The sequence below is a fragment of the Hydra viridissima genome, unplaced genomic scaffold (assembly GCF_058129835.1).
Source record: "Hydra viridissima isolate aposymbiotic clone 2 unplaced genomic scaffold, HvirCarnegie_v1 scaffold_1, whole genome shotgun sequence".
NCBI classification, from domain to species: domain Eukaryota; kingdom Metazoa; phylum Cnidaria; class Hydrozoa; order Anthoathecata; family Hydridae; genus Hydra; species Hydra viridissima.
Window position 1 is genome coordinate 28,072,465 of NW_028324300.1, and position 17,330 is coordinate 28,089,794.

At 30.9% G+C, this 17,330-nt stretch overlaps 2 protein-coding genes and 1 pseudogene across 9 annotated transcripts; all 3 read right to left on the minus strand.

Moving 5' to 3' along the window:
• Positions 1-2,864: 2,864 nt before the first annotated feature.
• On the minus strand, positions 2,865-4,955 carry LOC149894288 (uncharacterized; annotated as a pseudogene).
• A 1,119-nt stretch (positions 4,956-6,074) lies between these two features.
• On the minus strand, positions 6,075-8,018 carry LOC145192264 (uncharacterized). Of its 2 annotated transcripts, XM_090080710.1 has the most exons (5): positions 7,621-7,879; positions 7,196-7,411; positions 6,903-6,971; positions 6,580-6,819; positions 6,075-6,501 (listed from the first exon to the last, which is right to left on the minus strand). In XM_090080710.1, the coding sequence occupies exons 2-5, from the start codon at positions 7,210-7,212 to the stop codon at positions 6,393-6,395; spliced, it is 435 nt and encodes a 144-aa protein (XP_089936836.1). In that variant the 5' UTR covers positions 7,213-7,411; positions 7,621-7,879; the 3' UTR covers positions 6,075-6,392. The 2 variants fall into 2 exon arrangements, with proteins under 2 accessions (XP_089936836.1, XP_079925603.2); XM_080069477.2 differs by lacking the exon at positions 7,196-7,411 and having other exon boundaries at positions 7,621-8,018.
• A 140-nt stretch (positions 8,019-8,158) lies between these two features.
• LOC145192266 (serine/arginine-rich splicing factor 7-like) lies at positions 8,159-17,188 on the minus strand. 7 transcript variants are annotated; one of them, XM_090080743.1, is made up of 6 exons: positions 16,780-17,180; positions 15,670-15,729; positions 14,978-15,091; positions 11,290-11,373; positions 8,638-8,730; positions 8,159-8,542 (listed from the first exon to the last, which is right to left on the minus strand). In XM_090080743.1, the coding sequence occupies exons 1-6, from the start codon at positions 17,130-17,132 to the stop codon at positions 8,470-8,472; spliced, it is 777 nt and encodes a 258-aa protein (XP_089936869.1). In that variant the 5' UTR covers positions 17,133-17,180; the 3' UTR covers positions 8,159-8,469. The 7 variants fall into 7 exon arrangements, 4 of the variants coding, with proteins under 4 accessions (XP_089936869.1, XP_079925604.2, XP_079925605.2 ...); XR_016450380.1 differs by lacking the exons at positions 8,159-8,542; positions 8,638-8,730; positions 11,290-11,373 and adding exons at positions 13,933-14,210; positions 14,496-14,596; positions 16,051-16,315 and having other exon boundaries at positions 16,780-17,188; XR_016450378.1 differs by lacking the exons at positions 14,978-15,091; positions 15,670-15,729; positions 16,780-17,180 and adding exons at positions 12,830-13,156; positions 13,360-13,883.
• Positions 17,189-17,330: the final 142 nt, after the last annotated feature.

Genomic DNA, 17,330 nt, shown 5'->3' on the forward strand with positions numbered 1-17,330 from the left:
TTTTTTAAAGATATTTTTTTAACTTCGCCAGGAGAGAATGAGGCCTATGAAACTTGTACTTAACATTCTCGGTACCTTATTAACCTTTAGGAGGCTTATTTAGCGATGTGTTCGATTGTTGGATAATTAATAGACTGTGAATTTTCTGAGTAAAGCACCGTGTAAGATTCTTTCTTAAGGTAGCTTAAGATGGTGTAACCTGTTGACTAGCCCATTTGCAAAATATTTCCATGAAAATTTCCGAATACTTTTTATTGTATTGATGTCAAAGTTTTCTTAAATATAAAAGTATAGATTTCTATAAAATTATTTTCAAAAACTAGTAGAAAATATATTACGGTTGCATACCGTAATTATTACTTCTCGGAACATGGGCTTACAGATTTCCTAATACAGTGGATTTGAAAATTGATACATTTTATATAAGAAAGGGATTATATATAAAAAAAAAAATACTTCAAGTAGTACACGCTTTTTCGTTTATAACATAAAATAGATGCAAACATAAAAATATAATAATAAGTTTATCTCAACACGGTTTTATAAAATTCCAGAACAACTGCAGGAAGGTATTATATTAGGGTTCGCGCCACGGAGCAGAATAAACTTTTTTGTTCAAATTGCAGTGAGCCGTTAATTCATTAGGAATTTTCTTTCACAAAAAATTTGAAAAGTCAGAATGAGGTTAAAGAAACAAAAAAAAAATTTCCAAATTGACAATTAAACGACAGCTGTATTTATGACGCTCAACTTTACTTTTAATATTCATATTCGACCTCGAAGATCATTTCTCAGGACTGTATTTAAATGCTACACCAAAGTCAAACCTCTAAAAACCTGGTGCTCTTTTTACAACAAACTATTCTCTGAAAGAATGTGCTCTTTAATGTCGCCATTTTGAACGAGATTCCTTTAATAGGGAATGCATCGAGTTCTGAGAAAACGAGTATTCCAATATTTTTTTTTGAGACAGAGTTAAATAACGATTCTTTCATTATGATAGTCTGATTTATAAAATTTTTTTTCCAGCTTATTTGGTATTGTTTATTTAGTATTCTTGATTTTTGATATCTTGATTCTGGGTCTTGAATTATATAAGTTATTCTTCTTTGGGTTTAAGTTATTTTAAGAAAGCCTAAGGCGTACGTAATCCTTCGCTTCATGATTAAGTAGAAATTAAGCGTAAATATTCTCTTTAATTCATTTATTCTTAATACTAGTTCTTCTCTTAAAGACTCTAAAATCTATTTTGCATTTAGTCGTTGCTTAGAAGACTTCGCAGATTTTATTCCAACTTGACTTAGTTATTGTAATTAAAGATAGCAACTAATACCCAATTTAACTACTGATCTCTATAATAACTGGATAGCGCATATTTTATATCAAAATTGACGCCAAAAGGAAAGCCCCAGAATTAGTCGAAATTAGTGATTGAAAGCCCCAGATTAGTCGAAAAACTGAACTTAAAACTTCCGGGATTTAAATTTTTGGGGCTTTCCAATATGGCGATTTTGGCGTCAAAAAGTTAGAAGTTGAACGTAACACTTTTACTGGAGTAATTTATCAGGGTAATGAGGTCATTTGATATTTGCAGATAGCCTAATTCTGTAAAACTCTTTGCAACCCTAGCAGCAAAATATTGCACTAAGAAGTTAGCTCAAATTTGAAATTATCGCAGCATTTTATGTTTTAAAAGATTAGTCTAGTCAAATTAGACTCCAGCCTGGACAAAATTTGGATAAAGATGAATTTGATATCATTCGAAGCGTAATTTTATCTACTTTAATATATCCAAAATCCACCAAAGTCCATATTGGGCAAAAAAAGTTATGATTATAGCTCACCTCACTTTTATTCAAATTTATTGAAAATACAAAAAAAATAACCGTCGTGTCTACTATCAATAAGTTGTAATAATTTATTATAAAGTAGTAATAACTTATTATAAAGTTGCTTAGTCTTTATGAAATTTTGCGCAGATATAGCCTAATGTGTAAAAATTTTAAAAAATGAAATGTGCTTCAGAAATCTTTTAAATGCTGATGTCAGCAGTTTTTTTACTATATTTTTTATATAGGCTAATACTTATAGTATATCAACACACTTTTACTTAAAAATTTATTAGATATATAGTTGATATTGAGACTGAAATAAATAAAACTTGTTTATTAGTATAACTATTTAAAAAAACAAGCATTTTTGAAATATTTTCTTTCATAATAAATATATTTTTAACTACTATTGAATAATTTTTCATTTAAGGTTTAAATATAAGTGCTTTTTACACTCGACTAATATAATTAGAAATAATATCAAAAGTCAAACATTTTTTCAAAAATGTTTCCATCTCCATCTTCACTACTTTCATATTCATTTTCGCTGTCATTGATATTGACGTTATTTTTTGGTGCATTTGTGCACTCCAAACCTTAGCACTGTACGCAGGTTGTCATGCAATTTATTCCATGACGTCGACATTGGCATTGTTTTCCACATGGTGTTTTAGTATTAGTGCCGCAGTTATAATGTTAAGAATGTGAATTGGTGCAGGATCCTGAATAATAAAAAACTTAAGTAGAAAAGTTAATTAAAACTATTTTTGGGAGCTGGTTTAAACTTAGATTGTTTATTGAAAAATGAGTATTTTCAAGAAATCCGTTTAGAAAAATCGGCATTTGTGGTTTATTTTTTTGCTCCAGTATACGTACCTTGTCTGTCTTTATAGGTCGTTCTGGCTGAATTCCTTTTTTGGAAGTTGCCACCATTCTCATATATTTTTGTTTCCTAAGTTGGCTAGCGAGACTTTTAACCTTTGTTAAACTTCTGCGAAACAATATGGACGCATAATTATAAAGTAAACAATATTATAAATCAATTAAAAAAATATGATTAGTGTCTTGCATGCCATACATGTTCAAAACCACTTGTATTCCAACATTAGCTACCTGATCTTGTGTTGCAAAAGGATCTTGGAATACTGTACGTAAAGATTGAGCGAACTCACTATTCGATTCAATAAACTTCAGTACAGCTATCTTTCCTTGACCAAAAAGCGCAGAGGTAGTATCACATCCACTCCATGCATGGATAAACAACAAACATTTTTTCACGTGATATGATAAACTCAATGTAACATTCTTTATGCTGATTGTTTCTGTATTTTTTTTCATACCTTTTTTAGCTTTGCGGCGCAAAAAAATCTCACACATGGTTTGATCCCACATGTGAACCAACATAACAAGAATGTCTGTATCATCAGCTATGATAGTCACACATTTTCCATTTTTTACAAGCTTCCTTTTGTAGCAATGGTTCTGTCAGCGTCTCCTTCGCATTCCTCTACTATATGACCTTTTTCTCTTAGCATTATTACCAATGCTTTGATCAAAGCAGTTTTGTTATTGCTGTTTGACAGAAGTTCAGATTGTTTGCAGTTCACTTGGTTTTTTGGTTGGAATACAATTTTGATAGACTTTCTTGCTCTCCTTTGATGTTCTTGGTCTTTGATGGATGATTTGTAACCATCAAAAATAGTTAAAGTATAATTACCATACTTTTTTGTAGTATATGTACAATATTGTTCAATAATGTCTGAATATGTAGCTGGGAGACTCCAAAAAACTCGATGCAGCAAAGCTCCGCCGTCAAGAATATAGGTTGTGTCATTATTCACTGTTAAAATTGTTGAATCCTTAATGAGTTCTCTACCAAGCTCTGCTTTGTTTGGTTTCCTCATTAATCCATCTTCGGAGAGAGATGTGGGCTCCGGTGTTAATTCATATTCGAAGCAGTCAGTCAAATCTTCAACCCTCTCAATTAGCATGATTAGTCTTTGGAACAAAACATTAGGATCTACGTGGGCTGCATCGCCATTAACTTTAACAGATGGCATCAACTTGGCAAGTGTCTTGACCTGCTTTGAACGCTTGATAACTGCTTGATTGACTGCAATATTATTAAGACTGTTTTGAATTTCTAAACCCACATTTTCTGCTTGATCACAATTGATGTCATCATCCTTATCAGCACATAGGTCAGTAAATATTCATTGAAGTCCTGAGTCTTGAAATTCAAATGGGTTAAACAGCTCGAGCTGCTCCTTTTATGCTTTAAAACCTTTAGTATCTCTTTTTCGCCGAGACTCACCAGATTCACAATGTTGCTGACTTCTCTCAAAACGATGCTTTACCAATGTTGACATAGAATCATGGATTGCTCTGCATTTGTGCAAGGTACTGACCCAAAGATTCCTTGTTGTCTCTGACATACCCCTTCCTTTGGTTAAGCCTCCATTGCTTTTTATTGATTTCATCATGCACTGTTCAATTACAAAATCAGGCCAAAGACTAGCCCAATAACGGTCTGTGCGTCTAATACAATGGTAACCTGATTTACAGTACTGCTCATATAGCCAAGGATGTTCTGAATTAAGTGAGTGCATGGATTCTAGATTTAACCGAGCACTTTTGGCATAGTTTATATGCCCTGTTGCGGCTAATAAGTAAGCATCATTCCAGATGTTCGTGCCAGTTCCCAGTTCTCTCTGCTCTGATGAACATTTTGATAATGCTAATGTATTCAAGATATTGCAACCATAGTTTTGCTGTTCTGGATGAATGGGAAAGCTGTATTTTTAAATTTTCAATAAGATTTGTGAATCTTATAACTACACTGCTATTGTTTATCACTTCCAAATCTATGTTTCCTTGGACAGGATCCTGATACATATTTTCTAGAGAACTATCAGCTTCATCTTTGGGGTTTTGTTTAAAAAGTAGACTCATTAAGGCAGACTCAACTAAGAAGTGAGCTCTTAGTGCTCTAGCTACTGCTTTACCAGTCATTATATGCGTGACAAAGTTGCTTGCATAAATAAGTTCGAGTAATCTATTCAGCCCTGATCCCTCCATGACCATACCAATACTTCCTAAGAAGCTCATAAAGATGTGGAATCCTTCCAATCGAATAACTATATCCAATTGCTTAGACTTTGCAATTTCGTAAGCTTTATGCAGAATAAATCCAGTTTTCATTAGATGGGTTTAAGTTAATGAAAGGCGCCATGAATATCTCATTTTTTCCGGGACGACATTTACTATTATGATGAAGTTGCATAAATCTTCAACATTCAGCTCTACAGTTTACCAAGTACACAAAATATATTATTTGAAAAGAAAAATTAGCGCATTTTGAGCATGCTATGCTGGTATTAAAGTAAAAAATAATGATGTCAGCATTTTATGTAATTAATTTTTACATTTTTATAATTTGTAAACTTTAAACCATATTTTTACAAAATATTATATGAATCGCGTCATTTTTCGCTAAATTATGACAACTTATTGACAGCAAGTCACGCGGGTTTAGTTTCTTTTTAAAAAAAAAATCTATAAAGTGAGGTCAACAATAATATTTATAGCTTTTTTTGCCCAAAATGAATTTTGGTGGATTATAGATATATTAAAGTAGATAGAATTACGCTTCGAATGATACCAAATTCATTTATATCCAAATTCTGTCAAGGCTAGCCCCTTTTTTAGACTTATTTTGACTAGACTAGATCTTTGGCATTCTTTAAAGAAAAAAATTTTTTTCTTCCAAAAGATAAGTCGACAAAATACGGATGTAGAATTTTATTTTTTCGTAGGCGATACAAAATTAGCATCTAATTTTTATTTACTATCATTTAAAAGCCAATCCACTGAAAGTCGGTGAGACTCTTGTCGTAAAGATTCTTATGTAGATCTGGATTTTACCCGAACAGAGTTTAAACCATTTTATCAGCTAAGTATCCCGAGTATGGCAAAGGTTAAAAGTTTAATGTAGGTGTCATTTGATTGATCAAAGGAGATATAAACCAATGAGCGCTTCATTTGTAGTGTGGACGCCAAAATAGTAAACGAAGTGGCATGATCAAGTCAAAAAAAAAAATTGAACAGAGTTCAGAACAATATTCAGGCAACGACCTGCACAAAATTTATCACGATGGCTGTATATTCATGTTAGTTCAACGATGCTGGACCAATTGACACTTAACACCACAACACATTCTATACATCAGAATTAAGAGCCAATTACTTTTTACACTTTATTAGCATCACAATTTCAAAGTACGACTAAAACGTAAACACTTTATACTTTTATAAAAAGACAAGGACTATTATAAAGGGTCAATTACTTTCTAAGACTATTTTTTTTGTCGTTATAAAACTACTGGAAAACTTGCGAATTATCACCCGCCTTATTGTAAGCCCTAATATTGCCATATAGATTAAAGTTATTCACATTCATTTACAGGGATTAAAAACTGTCATCATCTTGGCATATTAGTTAAAATCGCCTCTTAAGAAATACTTGGGTAGATCGAGTAAATTCGACTATTTCTAATTGAATTAGTTTCCGTCGCTGCTTTTTCGATCCTCGTCGTTATTATCACTGTGCCGCTGATCTTCACAACTTTCGTTGTTTTCACCATTAACTGAAGCTGAGCGACTGCGAAACCTAAAATTTAAAAGATACCAATGATATTTACAGCAGATCAAGGCAAGTATGCTTTAGAAAAGTAAGCTCTTTTCTTACCTCTCATGAGAAACCGATCGCTCTCTTGAGTGTGAACGTTCCTTTGATGCAGAGCGTGATTTTGACTGTGAATGTCTATCTTTGGAATGCGATTTGATATCTTTGGAATGTGAACGTTTTTCCTTTGATTGTGAATTGCCGTTGGAACGTGATCGCCTGTCACGAGAAGATGACCTTTTTCTATCTCTTGATGATCGTCTTCTTTCTCCAGAACGATCTCTGGAACGTGACCTTCGAGATCTAGGGAAAAAAAATCCTCATGCAATTTGGTGAACTACGCTTTAAACGTATAGCTAAACTTTTCAGAAGAGTATTTCTCTTACCTGTTTTTACTTCTGGATCTTGACCTCGATCTTCGTCTTTTACTTCTCTCATAGGATCTCGATCTCGACCTATCAAGATAAAACATTTTTAAGAAAAAGGTATAAAATTATTTTACAAGAACCTGGATTTCTTAGATTAATGCTGCAAAATATATGGCAATTTGAATCCAGATCACATTTCTACAAAAGTTCTATTTCTGAAGAGCACTTTTTAAATTGCAGAGCACGCATGAATCAGTTTTAAATCCCATTCGAACGGATATAGCGTAGCCTATTTTCCTTAAGTTACAAACCTGGGAGCACTGATCATGAAGCAGATTTAAGGTGCAAATTATTGGATGGGCATGCACACACACTATTTTTGGACTAGACTGACGAAAGAGTGTACTAGTAGGAATCGTAGAGATTATTTTGCAGAATGGCTGCTGATTGAATATATTGCAGAATGGTTGTCGAGTACATTTTTGCAGATTTCACCTGATCACTGATGCAAATGATGCATGTACTCCCTGATGGCGCAAGTTATAAAAACAAACAAAGACAAAATCAAAACTCTGCAACGTTCTAATTAATTTTAAAAAAAATCTTGCAGTAAACGAAATGGATGATCAAAAGTTGAATGAAATTTTTGCACTTAGTACCAATATGAATTCTTACTTAGATTTGTAAAATTAACCAGAAATGATAGTGAAAATCTAAAAACAATTTAAATCATTACCTGGATCTCCTTCGACTACCATACCCACCACCACCACTACTCCGACACTGCCTTGATAAATGACCAATTTTTCCACAGTTGTAACACTTTTCATTTCTGATTTGTCTACCACGGCTGCCCCCAGTAGTTGCTCTAGCTAACTCTACTCGAATGCGAGTACCACATACCTTTTTACCATCCATTTCTCTAACAGCATCTTCAGCATCTCTCGGATCTTCAAATATAATAAATCCAAATCCAGGAGGATTGCGAGCAACCCAGACATCTCGCAGACGACCTATGCACTCAAATTCACGTTCAAGTTCAGTTCGAGATGCATCTTCAGGTAGACCTCCAATAAAGATTCTTGACATAATTATTTTTCTGAAAAATTAAAATGCTTAAAATTAGCTTACATTACATAAACATAAGTTACAAGTAATTTATGCAAAACATTTCTGGGAAATGAGAGTTATAGCAAGCAATAACTTAAATAAACTTTGAGAACATAAAAATATGCTCTATTAAACCACGATTCATAAAGATTAATTCGTTCTGATAACACACCAAGGGTTTTATTTATGCATTATAATAACATACTACAGATCAAGTTAAAAGAAATATTACCTTTAAAAAATCTCATAAATAAAAAGATCTATACAAATCCCTCTGCCAATATGCAGTTATATTTTATGTAAAACTTCTGTATTGTATGACTACACATCAGGCAAATTAAGATTTAGTGAGAAAATCATATTAGAGATTAGCAAAAACAGTAATCAAATACTTATTTAAAACTTTTATAAAAAAAGATGATCTAGTTTATTTAACAAAATTTTAATGTTTTTTGCTTAACACGACAAAACCAAATTAATGTTCATCATCACTATGTTCACAGTTGTTTCCTCTGTCAGAATGGTTTGATTGCGATCGACTTCGAGAGCTGTAAACAGAAAAAAATTTACAGAAATACAAATCAATTATCAAAATAATGGAATGGAAATGGAAAACTAATGGAAAACTTAAACTGTAATTTACCGTTTATCTTTTACAGGTGATTGTCTATCATCAGAAACTGATCGTTTGCGATCTCTTGATTGGTCACGAGATCGAGAACGAGATCTTTGTGTTCTAAACATTTTTAACTACTCACTTAAAAAAGATGGATTTGTATGCAGCAGATAGATAAATAGGTTATGCACAGAAAGACAATATACAAACTTCAGAGGCACAACAATTTAGGAAAAATATCAACAAGCATATACATTAAGAATATGGACCTAAAGAAACTTTCTGAAATTTTTTGTTTCCCATACCACCATAATTGGAGAAATTGCATTTTTACACAGAAAATGCGATTAAAAAGTAGATTTTAGAAAAGATGAATCCCCCCCCCAACTGAAACTATTTTTTCTATTGTTAGATAGGTAACACAGCTTCAATTTATTGCTAGAGTAATTTTGCTAATTATATGCATGCTAATTACATTATCTTTTATTTTATAATATATATTTGTTATCATCACCTGAATTTTAATGTTATAATTTTCTTGAGAGCTCAAAAGATTTATTTGTAACTAATTAAATTAACCTTCTTGCTGTGCAACATGGATATTAAAAAAACATTCATACTTTACTTGTAAAAAAAACAACAAAAAAAGTAACTCATATTATTGTTTTTAAAAAGATTGTTGCTCAACACAACTATTTTTGCTAGATATTACATTAACTTATAACTCACTGAAAAATGTGCAAACAGCAAGCACAATATCTCAAAACATGTTGTGCAGCAAAAGGGTTAACTATCAAATTATAATTTGATGAAACTAAACCAAGATGCATAAAATAGTCTTCCTTTAGAGTTAAATAAGAAACAATGGGAATCAAATTTGATTAGGTCTGAAATAAATAAATGAAAAAAAGTATGCAAAGGTTGTTGACAGCATAGATGAAATGAACAAAACATATTAGCATTTCTGGAAAAATTTAAGTGCTCGGCTGCATATATGAAAAGCAGACAGGTGATAGTTGTAATTGTAATTAATGCAGTAAATATCTTATGGAAAAGCTGAATTATTTCAACAAAGTAAAAAGGAAAGAAAAATTGAAATCTTATTTAAAAAGAAAAAGATAGCAGAAAACCAGGAATGCAAGCTCACTAAATTGTTTGATGTAACTGATGAAAAAGGAGAATGATTATGCCAGGAAGATGGAGACATAGAATCTTCAAGTGTCAACAAATGGTAGAACTGGCTTCTGTACCACAAAAATACACCAAGAGTTCATTCTAAAAATCTTAAAATCACTAAACAAAAGTTATTCAAGATACTAATAATGAATTAAGTAGTGAAGATAAAGAAAAAAAAGCATTGAATAAAATAAAATTAATCGGAGGGATGGTATGGCTTTACTAGATAATTTACTCATTACAGGCAGTTTCCCTAAAGTTAATTTAAAAACTTAATCAAATTTAAGCAATCCAAGATTGAGCTATGGCTAGCTTGCTTACATTTTACTACCAGAACACTCACCCAAAGGTCAAAGGTAATCATGTAACTTTTATAGTGGGATTTAATTTTCCAGTGATATCTGGCTTTCTTGCCAATTATTTTATTATCTAATTATGATCTGGCAAAAGTTTGCTAAGATTGCTAAAAGACAATAAAAATTTTGAGGGGTTTGTTGGTCTTTTTTTAGCCTACCATTGAACCCTTCAACTCAACAGCAAAATATTTGTAGTGAATGTGGAATTAAAGTAATGCAGGGTTTACTTCTATTGTGCCAAAGTATTGAAAAAACCAATATTTGTAAATTTCATATAATACAAAAAAAAAAAAAAAAAAAAAAATCTAACTTGTACATGTAAATCAAGGGGTGACATTTTTTAAGGGTTGACACTTGCAAAAAAAACCTGTGGGCCCAGAAAGCTTTTAAAGGTTGGTGAATCTAAATTTTAGGTTTTTAGCATGGAGGTTCAGTCAAAGTTTGGTAATTTCAGCAATTCATATAGAGTTGAAGGTATTCTCAAAGCAAAAAAATACCATAGCATGCTTATCTAAAAAATAGTTCCTGGAGTTTATGGATTAAGAACTTTCAATGCTGCAAGGCAATGACCCTAAGCATGCATTAAGCTGTGCCAGACATACATTAAAAAAAGGAGAAAGAGGGTACCCTTGAAATCAAGAATTGACCCTCCAGAACACCCTGATCAAAAAAATGTTATCTATAGGAGAAGTTGAATGATCTAAACAAAAAATTATGCCCAACTTTTTAGTAAAACATGACTATTTAGGAAAACAAATGGCATAAGTTAGGTACAGATAAACTACAACTCTTCTTAACACAATGTCAAGAACTATAAAGGCTACATTAAAAACAAGTTGAAAACAAAATGAAAAGTTAGTTGTTTTTTTATATTTCAAAAAATTTTAAGTATTTCCAAATTGTTTTAAATATGGAATACTTTGACATTTCACCAAATTACACCATTTCCAAACAAATTAAGTAATTAAGTTTTAACAGTTTTAACATTTTTTTTATCAATTCTTAAAATACTTAATATCTAAAATATTTTGAATGGTAGTCTAAATCTACACAACATTTATAAACTCAAAGAGTTGCTAAAACCTCTTTTTTTTTTAAAAGCAAGTACAAACACAAAAGCATTCTATTAAAATAAATTGACTCTTACTGCTCTCTAGATTTGCTTTTAGATTGAGATGGAGATCTTGATCTTTGACGCCTGCTGCTCCTTTCATGTGATCGAGACCTGGATCTAAAGCATTTTATTTTTAAAAAGATTAGCAAAATGATAGTACATAATTTTATTTGGTAAAGATAATTTTACAGCAAACTATACATCAACGAAAAGCAGTGAACTTTCAAGATACGTGACTTTATAGTATATGCATGTATTTCATTATCAGGCCCTGAAACAGCCTTTTTAAAGGCCTATATAGTTAACAATTGAACAGTACACAGAAAGAAGGGTTCGAAAATTTTCAGTTAACACCTGGGAACAAACTTTTTTTATATTATCCAAAAGCATCTGAATATAGATTATACTTTTAGAAGAGAGTTCATTAAAAGATCTCATGAAGAAAAATAAAAAGTAGAAACTTTAAATAATTGCTAACATAGGACTTTTAATGTTATGTGCAAAAATATTTTGATGAAGCAAGGATTACACAACTCCACTGACTGAAGAACCTGCATCATTTACATCAATAATGCAACAACCTGCCCAATTGTAAGACTTTTGCTGCCCAATTGAAGCTTGGAACTTAACATATTTATTCCAATATTTGTAAAACAGAATATACAGACCAGTGCATTGCAATTTCAGCCTAACTCAATGTTTATTCTCTTCAAGATTGTATGTTTAAAGAGGCAACCACTCCAAACTTTCTTTGAAAGTTCACATGTTTAGACATGTGTTAACTAAGGCATCAAATATTTCAATTAATTTATCAGTTAAATTTTTTATATACAAGACCCATCTAAGATCTACATATTTATTAAGGAAAAATATTTATTGTAGCCATAATATGCACAACATATTTGCATTGTATTCATGTAGTTTCATGGGGAAAATGTTGTTTTAGTTGTATGAAGATTAAATCAAACTTCAATGTGAATATGGCTGTAGTAATTTTGAAAAAACATTCTCCGATAAGATGCAACATTCTACTGAGATTCATTACCCCAGCAATTATCTCTTTAATATTACTGGAAAAATAAAAAGATTTATCATATGAATTATTTAATTTTTAAGCATTAGAAGGCAATAAGGAAATTAAGACACTAAAGAAAACATTTGCTAAGCTTAAACTTTGTAACTTTAAATAGATTTAACCATGATAAAATATTTGCAGTCTAAAAAACTTAGCTACAAATTTCAAAAAAAAAAAAAAAGGAACAATTTAATAAAGTTTTTAATTTATTTACAATCTATTATAGGGTGATTTTAGTTAACACAAAACAAATTGTTTCTACAAGTAGATATCACTCATATTTAATTTTCGAACCCAATAACGACATGGCAATAATGCTCAAGTTTCAAAAAGTTGACTATCAACTTATATTTCAGGGCCTGTGAGCTTATTCCAAAATCAGCATTGCAAACATTTGCAAACATATTCATCTAAAATTGATTTTACTTAACTCTGTTTTTTAAGCCCGGAATATTGATGTTCAATTAAAATTTTGTCGTTGTTAAGTTACTTACAAACCTGTCAAAATTATGCACTACAATTGGAGTTCTTAAAGAAGTAGATATTTAAATGTGAAGCTGCTGAATTTTGAATAAAGAATGTGTCCAGAGTTACACAGTCAGCTTTAGCAGAACACCTGATGTAAATTTAGGTATAAGAATGGCCAGTGTGAATTCAAGCTAAGAAGTGCATTGCAGTGAATTCAGGAGAGCGTCTGATGTGAAATCAGCTATAGGAGAATGCCCAGAGAGAATATTGAGCGTTGTTTGCAGTCACTGTTTTGGAGTTATGGTGATCAACACTGAAAACCAGTGGAAGTTTTTGATGTTCTGTACAATGACGCAACTTACATAAAACAAAAATATAAATATGTAAGAATATGGTACTTTACCACTTCATTTTAAAATTAAAAAAAAAAAAAAAAACCTGACCATGACACTCGTTAAATAAATCCTTGAAGCTTAAATGAAAACTACTCTAACAGTATAAAAAAAAAGTAATATAAAATAAAAAATTGAAATGGAAATTTAATAAAACATTTTTAATACCTTGACCTGCGTCTACCACCATAACCACCTCCTCCTCCACCACCCCCACCATATCCTCCACCTCCTCCACCACCACCTCGTGCACTACGACATTCCCTGGATATGTGGCCTACTTTTCCACAATTGTAACATTTTTCACTCCTGCCACCTCCTCTACCGCGCCCATTTGATGGTCCTCTAGCTTTCTCCACTCTTACTTTTGTTCCACAAACTCTCTTCCCATCCATCTCTCTTACAGCATCTTCTGCATCACGTGGATCTTCAAAAATGATGAATCCAAATCCTGGTGGATTACGAGCAACCCATATATCTCTCATTCTACCAATGTGCTCAAATTCTCTCTCTAGTTCAGTTCTTGTTGCATCTTCAGGTAAGCCACCAATAAATATTCTTGACATATTTAATATGATCTAAATTAAGGAACTTGTATTAAGCAAATTACAGAGGAAAAATGAGATTATTTCTGAATAAAACATACCTACTAAAAGTAACGAAAAATACAAATAAACAGAAAATGATTCTCATTAACGCGGGTTAAGATGAAAGGGGAAAAATGAAAGGGAAAAAATGCACTAGGCAATACCTTTCATATATTTCAGAATAAGCCAATTAAATGAAAACTAGGTTTACTGAGTTAATATTTACATAATCCTTGTCAATTAAAAGTGTATGATTAAATTGACAATTAAAACTTTCAATAAACAATCAAATATAATAAAATATGCTTATGCCAAGCCATCTTTTTAAATTAAGACGAAGATCTTTATTAGTATTTATTTATAAGTTTTCCTTTAAACTAATTGACAAATCAATCACTGTTGCTATCATCTCCATTCATGCCTTCTGTTAGTCTAAAGTAAAATATAAATTATAATTAACTAAAATAAGTAAATAAAATTCTTTTATCAGTAGACCCATTAACACTACTTAATTTGTAATAATTGATAATTTCATTAAACCGAACAACATCTTTAATTCTAACTTAACATCTTTGATTCTAACTTAACTCTAATCTAATTCAAGGGTTTCAAAAAACCTATTTCTTACAATAGATAGCTTTGGTAAGTTGGTCTTTTTTGCACTAATACACACAACTGCTCAATTCAAAAAGTTTTTTAAAAACTACTGGTATCTACCTCTAAATTAAGCTTTGCTAGATGATTCTTCCTCTGATTCAAAGTATATTATTTCATTATAATCAACTTCTGCTGAACAATTTGCCCAATCTTTTGCTGCTCTATATAACAATGACTCAAAAGTTTTGAAAATAAGAGATGAACAGTGAAAAAGACTAATCTGAAAAGAATGCTGAAGATAAACCTAAGTAAAGGTTTAACTAACTAAATACAAACAAAGTAACTAAATACAAACAAAGTAACTAAACACACTACAGCAGTGTGTATATGCTTAAATAACTTATTTAAATTTTATTTCTTCATAAGTTGTTTGAAAGCTAATCTGTCCTAATTAACAGTACTTTGAAGAGTTAACAATTTTATTTAAGTATAACTTGATTTGGTGTTTATGAAAAATAAACCAATATAACCTAAAACTATATTTTGGTAATTATAAGTTAAGTTATTTACAATTTAATTGAATAGGTAAATTTAAAACATACTTGTTATTTTTAGGAGACTTTTTAAGAGATGCATCATCACGTGATACTGATCTTTTTATTTCAGAAGATTCTGCTCTTCTCTGGTCCCTCGAACCGGAATGAGATCGTCGAGACCTAAAAGGTTAATGAAAATCTGGGTTTTATTACCCGAGCAAAACTAATTCTGAGTATTGTCAAGATTAAGACATAAAGTAGCTAAAATTAAGACAATTTTTAACATATTCTTAATGAGTTAATGTTTTTTAATTGAAAATATAACACTAAAGAGCTGATTATAAGGTTATCAAAACAGTAGATTTTATACATAAAATTTCATTCTTCTTAGAGTTTTTTAAATGTTGTTTAAGCTTCAGTATCTTAAAAAAGATCAAATTGACTTTAAAAAAGATCATCAAATTTCAAAAAGAATGTTGAAAAATTTAAGAAAAATAACAAAATAGAAGACCTACTTACAAATCTTAAGTAAGGTGATAATAAAAACACTTTAAGTCATTTAAATTTATTTTCTGCATTTTTCTGCAAAAGGGCTTCATAGAAAACTACTTTAATATGCTATCATTTTTCAAATTAAAGGGATTGGGCTTATATGAGTGATTACTCAAGCTTGATACATTGTTAGAAAAACGAATATTTTAAAATACAACTACATATTAAGCATATACATAAAAAATCAGCAGTTTTAAAAATATCACCTTTCTTTACTACGTGATCGGGTATATGATCTTTGTCGTCTTCTAGTACGTGACCCAGACCTTAAAAGATTAGATAAATAACTAAATATAGAACATTACTAACTTAAAGATTAAATAGAAATTAGAAAATATAAGACATAAAATTGCAGCTAAGGTAATTACAAATGGCTCTTAAATACAAAAGAAAGTTTTTATTTTTGTGGCAAGGAGAGAATATATTAATGATTAGGCTCCCATCCATGGAATTATTAAGTAAAATTTAATAGTTTTAAGGTTTGATAGATAATATTTTAAATCAATATTTACTGATGAAAATCCTAAAATATTTATGAAAATTGTATACATACAAATGTAGCAATTCAATATATTGGAGGCACTTACAAAGTAAGAAATTTTTAATCACTTTTATTCTGTTTTCTTCTGAGATTAAGATCTAACTTGCATTAACCTTGCATAGTAGAGCATCATATTCATTACTTTCTAGGTCAGAGGTAGGAAGTGCGCTAATGATATGTATAGAAGCCAATTATTAGGGTGTTGTGCTGATTAAGACAGAAAGTCGTTCATGTAGAAGGCACACCAATGGCATGATAAAGTGAAATAAACACAGAGGCGTGCAAAAAGTTGTTTTTGTAGGATGATGCAACTTATAAATAGATAACAGGAAGACAAAATCAGTATATTATACTATAAATATATTAAAATAGTTAAAACAGTAGAATTGGAAAATAAAATAAAATCAAAAAATGAGAAACTATCATAAACTCTTTTGAACCACAGGACAACCGTTTCATCAATATTTAAAAAAAAAAAAAAAAAAAAAAAAATGTAGCCTTTTTTTTTGCTTTGTTTTAATTAAATGAGTGCTATGTAAAACTAGAAATTGACTGAAAATCACATCTAAGAAATTACTAAAGCGTTGATGATTTCTTTGCTGGCAAATACCATTAGAAACAGTTTAAATGATAATAACTTCCATAGGTTAAAAGTTAAGGTCTTTAGCTTTAAATCACATAAAGCCCACAAAAATCAGGGTTTAAATAAGAAAATAACCAAAATTAATTAAATTAACATTAAAGTTTAACTTTTAGGTGACTATAGAAACTATACCTAGATCGTCTTCGGCTGTATCCACGTTCTGCTGGTCTGCTTCGACAATCACGTGAAAGATGACCAACTTTTCCACAATTATAGCATTTTTCATTTTGTGCACCAGAACGACCACTTCTAGAACTTGGACCTCTGGCTTTTTCAACTCGCACACGCATTCCACAAACCCGTCTACCATCCATTTCTCTTATTGCATCTTCTGCATCACGTGGATCATCAAAAACAATAAACCCAAATCCAGGTGGATTTCTAGCAACCCAAACTTCACGCATATTTCCAAAATGTTCAAACTCTCTTTCCAGCTCTGTTCTGGATGCATCATCAGGAAGCCCACCAATAAATATGCGAGACATTTCTTTTTATTTTTTTTTTATTTAAATACTATAAGATAGAATTAAGAGAACTTATGACTAAGACTTTTTCTTACATAAAAATTGAAGCAAGGTATTTTAATATTCTGAACTAAAGTTGGACAAAATGTAAAATATTTAAAGTTGCATGAATTAAAAATTAAGATTAAAATAGATTAAATGGTTGAATTAATTTAACTG

Coding starts and splice junctions, on each gene's coding strand:
- LOC145192264 (XM_080069477.2), bottom strand. CDS start 7,973: ATGTCAAGAATCTTTATTGGAGGTCTACCTGAAGATGCATCTCGAACT. Junction 6,972..7,620: donor GGTAGTCGAAGGAGATCCAG/GTAATGATTTAA, acceptor TTATCTTGATAG/GTCGAGATCGAGATCCTATG. Junction 6,820..6,902: donor AGATCCAGAAGTAAAAACAG/GTAAGAGAAATA, acceptor TTTTTTCCCTAG/ATCTCGAAGGTCACGTTCCA.
- LOC145192266 (XM_090080743.1), bottom strand. CDS start 17,132: ATGTCTCGCATATTTATTGGTGGGCTTCCTGATGATGCATCCAGAACA. Junction 15,730..16,779: donor TACAGCCGAAGACGATCTAG/GTATAGTTTCTA, acceptor TAATCTTTTAAG/GTCTGGGTCACGTACTAGAA. Junction 11,374..14,977: donor AAGTCTCCTAAAAATAACAA/GTATGTTTTAAA, acceptor AAAATGCTTTAG/ATCCAGGTCTCGATCACATG.